Source organism: Candoia aspera, chromosome 1, assembly GCF_035149785.1.
Source record: "Candoia aspera isolate rCanAsp1 chromosome 1, rCanAsp1.hap2, whole genome shotgun sequence".
In the NCBI taxonomy this organism is placed as follows: Eukaryota; Metazoa; Chordata; class Lepidosauria; order Squamata; family Boidae; genus Candoia; species Candoia aspera.
Window position 1 is genome coordinate 94,086,787 of NC_086153.1, and position 7,376 is coordinate 94,094,162.

The 7,376-nt window shown below is 41.8% G+C and overlaps 1 protein-coding gene across 1 annotated transcript; it reads left to right on the plus strand.

Moving 5' to 3' along the window:
* Nucleotides 1–1,792: 1,792 nt before the first annotated feature.
* On the plus strand, nt 1,793–6,232 carry CCN2 (cellular communication network factor 2). Its single transcript, XM_063309903.1, has 5 exons — nt 1,793–2,050; nt 2,179–2,398; nt 3,192–3,449; nt 3,604–3,815; nt 4,888–6,232. Exons 1-5 carry the CDS (start codon nt 2,000–2,002, stop codon nt 5,182–5,184), a joined length of 1,038 nt encoding a protein of 345 aa, XP_063165973.1. The 5' UTR covers nt 1,793–1,999; the 3' UTR covers nt 5,185–6,232.
* The last annotated feature ends 1,144 nt before the right edge of the window (nt 6,233–7,376 follow it).

Sequence of the window (7,376 nt, forward strand, 5' to 3'; positions counted from 1 at the left end):
GAAATGCCCCCAAGTAACCTTCTTTTCACAGAAAAGTACACCTAGGTGTGTGGGGTGAGTTGGGGGGAGGGAAGTAGCCAGAAAGTTAACCATCAGGCGTCCCAAAAGAAATTAGCAGAAAACCTTCCACCATTGGTATTTCTAGAGTCTTATGTCTTGAGTCTTTTTGTCATAATAAGAAAAAGAAAATAAAAAGTTTCCAGCTTTGCTCCTAGCAACCATACAGGCGATCAGCTACCCACCCTACCCCTTCTCCCCTTCCTTCCCCCTCTTGAATTCACTGTTCTCACTCATGGCAGGAGAGGAATCAAGTAGCACAGTCTTCCTGTCTTCTCTGGAAGGATATTCAGGGTGGTGATTGCAGGGAACGAGATTCCATCTGCATCCATTAAAGCAAATGGAGCACTGTCATTTACTTCACTAGGAATGAAGAATGCAACCTGTGTTTCTAAACCCATTTTATTACCTCGCAAGTACTATTGTTAAGAGCCTGAGGGAGTTGATTCCAGATTTGCACTCAGTCCAGCTGGTGTAACCATCCTCTAAAGTGCTTGCTGAATGTTAGAGGATGGACAACATACAGAAAACATAAACTCATCATAAATTAGAGAGGACTGACTCTGAAGTGCACCAGCCAACCTTAGTTTGCACAACTTTCCAATGATTCAATTACCAAGTCTCTCTCTCTCTCTCATGTGTGTATGTGTGTGTGTGTGTATGAGAGAATGTGTGTGGGTGGATGTATAATATATATTGTACATTAATATATATTCCATATAAAGAAGCACCCTTTTTCATATAAAAATTATTAATGCATATGGATCTCAAGTCTCCACTGCAAATAGGGAAGCTCTTCCTCCAGATAGTTTGTATCTAGAGCAGTTACAGAGGCAATTGTCTTCAAGTCACACAGGACAATATATAGGATTATTAGATCCAAGACTGGATTATTAAATCATTTCACCATATAGGGAAATCTTCTTTAAAAGAAAAACTAGTAAGTTTTTAGCATACTAATGGCCATTTAGGGAGCAGGAAATCTTGTACTGAACTTGGATTATAGTGGAAAAACTTAAAGGTGATTTTTGGAATCTATTCATTTATTTTACATTTTTCCATTAAGCTGGAAAAGAATTTCCAATTTCACAACAGATTTCACAAACGGTTTCTTTAGAATCCTCTGGGCTTAACAGGGGAAATGCCCTCCTTTTTAAAATGCCTCTTCGAAATGGATAATTGTTCATATGAAATCTCTGGTCTTTAAAAGAGATCATAATACTTTTCAAGAAATCATTTAACTCCTTTCTCTTTCCACCTGAAAAGTGGATTTTAAAAGTTTAAAAGTTGCAAGAAACAGGTTAGGGTGACTGCCAGTGGCAGACAGGCTGAATTTTTGAGGAATGCTGGTTCAGCCTTTGGAAGAGGAAGAAGAGAGAGTACGGATTCCAAAGGAGACATATTTTTAACTTCTATAAATCAGGATTGTGGTGATAGGAAGAATCTAAGCTGGAACTGGAGGGAAAGCTCTCTCTCTTTTTTCCCCCTTGGTGAAAATACAGCGCCTTTTTTGTGCGCTGAAGTGCGCCAGCTTTTTCAGACAGGAGGAATGCGGAGTGTCAAGGGGTCAGGATCAATCCGGTGTGACTTGATGAGGCAGGAAGGTGGAGAGGAATGTGAGGAATGTCGCTGTTTGTGAGGGACTCCATTCAGCCGATTGGCGCGTTCCGGACGCCTCAAGCGTATAAAAGCAGCCCGCTGCCTGCTCACGACTCATACCAAACGTAGCTCTCCTAAGCAGAGAGAAAGAGAAGACAGACAGAAGGCGGCCCTGTTCCAGAAGCCCCAAGGCCAAGCCGATCGAAGGACGACCTGCCCTCGCCGGCCAGCGAGATTTAAAACCAGAAAGGACTCCACCTGACAAGGAGACCCCTCGGCTCCAAAGCCAGCCGCGCAACTTTTGCCGATTCCCTTGCGCCGAAAAGTTACAAGAAACAGGAGGATGGCAGTCCGCACCCTCGCCTGGGTTTTCCTCGCCGCTCTGCTTAGCTGGGTAAGCACTGTTTTCTGAGACAGGCCCGCTGTCTCGCTCCCCCTCTCCGCTCCTATTTCCTCATTTACCGGGCCCACCTGCGGGAAACGAGTCTTGACCCCCCGCCTCTTCTCCCTCTGTGTCCCCAGGAAGCGGCCGGTCAGGAGTGCAGCGGGAAGTGCCAGTGCGGCTCCGCGCCCCCCGAGTGCCCGCCCGGGGTAAGCCTGGTACTGGACGGCTGTGGATGCTGCCGCGTCTGCGCCAAGCAACTAGGCGAGCTTTGCACCGAGCGGGATCCCTGCGATCCTCACAAAGGGCTGTTCTGCGACTACGGCTCCCCGGCTAACCGCAAGATCGGAGTATGCACCGGTGAGTAATTGCCTTTTGTTCTCCTGCCGTCGCTGCCTTTAGGACGGGAGCGATTGGAGTAGGGTAGAAAATACTGAAAGGGGTGACTTCTCCTAGGGCAGCGTTTCTCGATCTCAGCCCCTTTAACAGGTGTGGACTTCAACTCCCAGAATTCCCTAGTTGGGGAGTCCACATACCTTAAAGTTGCTGAGATTGAGAAACGCTGTTCTAGGGCCTTGCAAATTCACTGTTCTGAAAGCTTTCTCTTCCTTTTATGCATTAAGTATATTTCATTTGAAAAAAGTATGGGACAGGCTTCCCCCAAAGGTCTCTAGGATTGTTTAGGACTACAACTGCCAGAATTCTAGTTATGCTGTCTGGGAATTCTGAGAGACATAATTCCTTCACATTCGGTGACATCCATTAGAATAGAAGTTAGCATAGAGCAGGCTTCTTCAACTTTGGCAGCTTTAAGATGTATGGACTTCAACTCCCAGAATTCCCTGCTGGCTGGGGATTTCTGGGAGTTGAAGTCCACACACCTTAAAGTTTCCAAGGTTGAGGAACCCTGGCATAGAGGTTTCCTTCAGCAGGGAAAGTTTCACCCAACTTACAACACTTCTGCTGTTGTCTGTCATAAAAGGCAGAGGAGCTGAATATAAACAAAAATGGCGGCTCTCTGAAAGGAAGTCAGTCCTTGCACTCTCTCTAGATGGTTTAGCTCCTCTCTTGTATAGTTCTAGATTCTTGATCTCTCCATCACCACTGACACAGCACTGAGTATTTATAAGTGAATCCTGTTGTCTGTCTGCAGCAAAGGATGGTGCTCCATGCATATTTGGAGGTATGGTGTATCGGAGTGGTGAGTCCTTCCAGAGTAGCTGCAAATACCAGTGCACCTGCTTGGATGGAGCTGTAGGCTGTGTGCCTCTCTGCAGCATGGATGTTCGTCTGCCCAGTCCAGACTGCCCTTACCCACGAAGAGTGAAGCTCCCAGGAAAATGCTGCGAGGAGTGGGTGTGTGATGAGCCCAAAGACAAAGAACGCACTGCAGTTGGACCTGCTCTTGCCGGTGAGCTGGACTTTCCTTAATATTTCTTCTGTGTTGCTGATGCCCTAGTTTGAACTACGTAGGCCACTTTTGTAATTCTGTTGTCGTAACCACACTTGCTCGTATTGGTTCTTAATGCTCAAATATAAGCTTACCATTTCTCTATGCTTTTCAGCTTACAGACTAGAAGACACCTATGGACCTGACCCATCACTGATGCGTGCAAATTGTTTGGTTCAGACCACTGAATGGAGTGCCTGCTCAAAAACTTGTGGAATGGGAATCTCGACCAGGGTCACCAATGACAATGCCCACTGCAGGCTGGAGAAACAAAGCAGACTTTGCATGGTGAGACCTTGCGAAGCAGACCTTGAGGAGAGCATCAAGGTAAATAATTGTCCATTTCTGCTGGGTACCTGCTCTAGTAAAGGTGATTTATAGCCATTATGTTACCCTACTTCGGAAAAACTCTGATATAAATTAATTTTCAGTCAGTTGCAAAAAGAGTTCAACCAGTAGGCCCTGAAACAAAATGTTGGGATGTCTCCTGCTTCTCTTCAGAGTACTACATTCCTGTTCTTCCCACCCACCTGTTCCCTGTATCAGTCAGTCATAGTCTACATTGGGTTGATCTGGAGAATTTCCTCTTGTAGGACTATAAAGCTATGTGCAATTTTGCGAACGATGAAGTTCCCTAAGGCTTGTTAATACTGTAATTCCTTTTTGTATTGGTAATGCTGTAAATAAGCAATGTGTAAAATCAGTTACAGTGCACTTTTAGATATCAATTCAAAGGTTAATTCACTGAGTGCAAAATGTCTTATTCCCAAGAAAGGAAAGATGGAATTGCAGTCTTAATGATTATAAATTAAATAAAGAACCTTATTGTCTGTGGCTGTCCTTAAAAATTGCAATACAAACCTGGTTTTTAATGAGTATCAGTAAAACTTTGAAGGGAACCAGGCAAGAACAATCTCCTAAAAGTCCACTGAGGAAAATTAGACTTACTTCCAAATAAAGGATATGAACAAGGCAAGTTTAAGTATCCTAAGATTATGCTTAACTCTGACCATGGGACAAATATGTGTTTAAGACTGGCAAAATTATATCCCATAGATTGGATGCTAACTAAGTTAGCTAAACATAGAACCCATGGATACCTATATTAGACATTACTTAATGGGACTTCAACTATGTCTGGATCAAGGGTAGATAACTAGTGCCTTTCAAATATTTCAGGCTATGACTTCCATAACTCCTTGGTCATTGGCCCATGCTTATTGGAGCTGATGAAGTCCAAAACATCTGGAGGTCCTCTGGTTAATCTCTAGTCCAGAATTCAACCTAAAAGGTTGGAAAGTAAGAAAAATGTTAATGTTGGAAATATAGCACATACTAGGTGATCTGAATGGGAGTATTATTTATCTGGTATGTCAATATAAGATTTTTTTTTCAACAGAAAGGTAAAAAATGCATTCGTACACCCAAGATCTCTAAGCCTATCAAATTTGAGCTGTCTGGCTGTACCAGTGTAAAGACCTACCGAGCCAAATTTTGTGGTGTCTGCACCGATGGGCGTTGTTGCACCCCCCACAGAACAGCCACTCTCCCTGTGGAATTCAAATGTCCTGATGGTGAGGTCATCAAGAAGAGCATGATGTTTATCAAGACTTGTGCCTGCCACTATAACTGTCCTGGAGAGAATGATATCTTTGAGTCAGTGTACTACCGGAAGATGTATGGAGACATGGCATAAAGCCCCACGAGAGATTTTTGAACTTGACCCTCAACTTGAACTGATAATGGCATCTCATTTTGTTAAACATGATTCAATGGCACAAGTGATTTAAATGTCTGGGTTAAAAAAATGACAAATTCCATGTGACTTTAAGGTAGAATTGTCTACAGACCCCAAACATTGGTTTGAAGGAAGAATAATAATAAGGTGATGGTGAATAGTGAGGAATGATAGTTAATTTGTGCATCAGATTAGAGTGTATTAGGGAGAGGGATAAATATCTATTAATTAAGGGACATAGGCAGTCTTAAGAAACATTTTCAATATGTGGTAGCATGTGTCCCATTTAATTGTGCAATCAAAAAAGACTCCTTAGCAAGGTTATTGGCACTGGTTTTTGTGACAGTAACAGCTGGACTGGACATTTTCATCCAGCAAGGTGCTAAGTAATTGTGTTATTTGAGAATGGCGGTAATTCTGCCTTTGAAGTTCTGATTCAGAGGATTTGCTCAAAAAGAATCAGAATTAGACTGGACAGCTTGTGGCAATAATTTGCTTGTCATGGGCAAGATTTTTCTAAAATGATAGTGTAACAGTGTAAATACTGTGTGTGTTTATGTGTGTGTGTTTATATGTGTGTGTGTATATATATATATTGTACAGTTATCTAACTTAATTTAAAGTTGTGTTGCCTTTTTTTGTTAATGCTTTGATACATCAGTGTTAGCCTCTTTACGATTCAAAGCTTGTCTGATCCAATGCATTCATTCAGCTCATAAAATAGAGTCTGTAATGGTAGTTTTGTTGAGTTAGTAGGGGAAAAAATTAACTGAATTGGTGCTTTGATGAAGATGCACCAGTGTCCTTTCAAATCATTTCATCAAACTAACAACAAGGGGAGGAAAACACATTTATCTCTGTTTTAATTAGTATTCCCTGAAATAAAATGAATGCTGTCAAATCTTTCCACCTGGGAACAGTTTGTTACTTATTGAGAAGTGTGACCAAAAGATACATGTTTGCACCTTTTTAGATGAAAAATAAAGTATTTTATTTTTTATATAAACTGGATTGTATTGACTTTGATTTTGTTGAGTCCAACAGCTTTGGGACATGGCGTATATTTATACATCGTTACTTCTCAGCCAGTGCTCCAGTGAGATATTTCTGTATGCTGGAATAATTGAGTCACTTGAGCAGGAGAAAGTTTTGATAGAACAATTTCCCATGCAAGTTTGCAATCAGCCTACTGCATGATCTGATACTAAAAATAAGTGTTAGCTGACCAGCATGGCTGTGAAAGGGACAGGGAAACTGTAGCCTCCCAGATGCCTTTTCAATACAACAGTCAGCATATTGGGCAGCACATCAATGGTGAGCAATGCTGGGAGTTAAGTTCACAACATCTAGAGGGGCAATGGTTTCCCAGTCCTGATCTAATGGAACTGGAAGTTAAGCCATTCTAATGTCCTATTATCTTAAAAAAATCATCCTGAAACTTCTCTTGGTGACAAAACGCATTCACTCCATCTCCATAAAATATTTCTTCATTTCCATGGATGAAGTCAGCTTCTTGCCTACAGATGAAAGGAAAGAGTTTGTGCTGTAGAACACAAGTGCATATGCACACTAGAGGCATTTCAGCTTTCTCTGTTTTCAGGGAGTAGAAAACAATACCTATAAACTGGTTGTCATCTTCACATAGAATCCATTCAAGGTGTTACTTGAACTGAAGCCAATTTAAATGGCAATGTCACTCCACCTGAGTGTAATCTTTCTTGCAGTTAGTGAAGCTTACTTCTAAGTAACCATGAATAAACTGTCGCTTCTCACATTTACTTTGATAGAATTAATATTGGTATAGTCAGGCTTGATTAGATTGCAATTCTTTGCAGACAGATTTTGTGCAACATTTCCTTCTGGCTCTGGGTGAATATGTTAACAGAGAGATGGCTTTTTCTGCTCTGCAGTGGACTAAACCTTATAACTTTCAGTTTCCAGTGCTTTTATGTCCAAGCGGATGGATTTCATCAGCATCTAGGAGTATTAGAGTATTAGAAGAATCAACACTTGCTGGAGAAGAACTACCAAAGAAAGTCAGGTGGAACAAACTCTCAACCAAGAGCACTATTTAGCATTAGAGCTCCACTTACTTTAAAGAAAATGTATGGCTTACTTTGCTGCAACAGCACCCATGTATTTTCTACAAC

Excerpts from the sequence above, each read along its gene's own strand:
- CCN2 (XM_063309903.1), top strand. The coding sequence starts at position 2,000 with ATGGCAGTCCGCACCCTCGCCTGGGTTTTCCTCGCCGCTCTGCTTAGC. Across the intron at positions 2,051-2,178 it reads TCGCCGCTCTGCTTAGCTGG|GAAGCGGCCGGTCAGGAGTG; the intron begins GTAAGCACTGTT and ends CTGTGTCCCCAG. Across the intron at positions 2,399-3,191 it reads CAAGATCGGAGTATGCACCG|CAAAGGATGGTGCTCCATGC; the intron begins GTGAGTAATTGC and ends GTCTGTCTGCAG.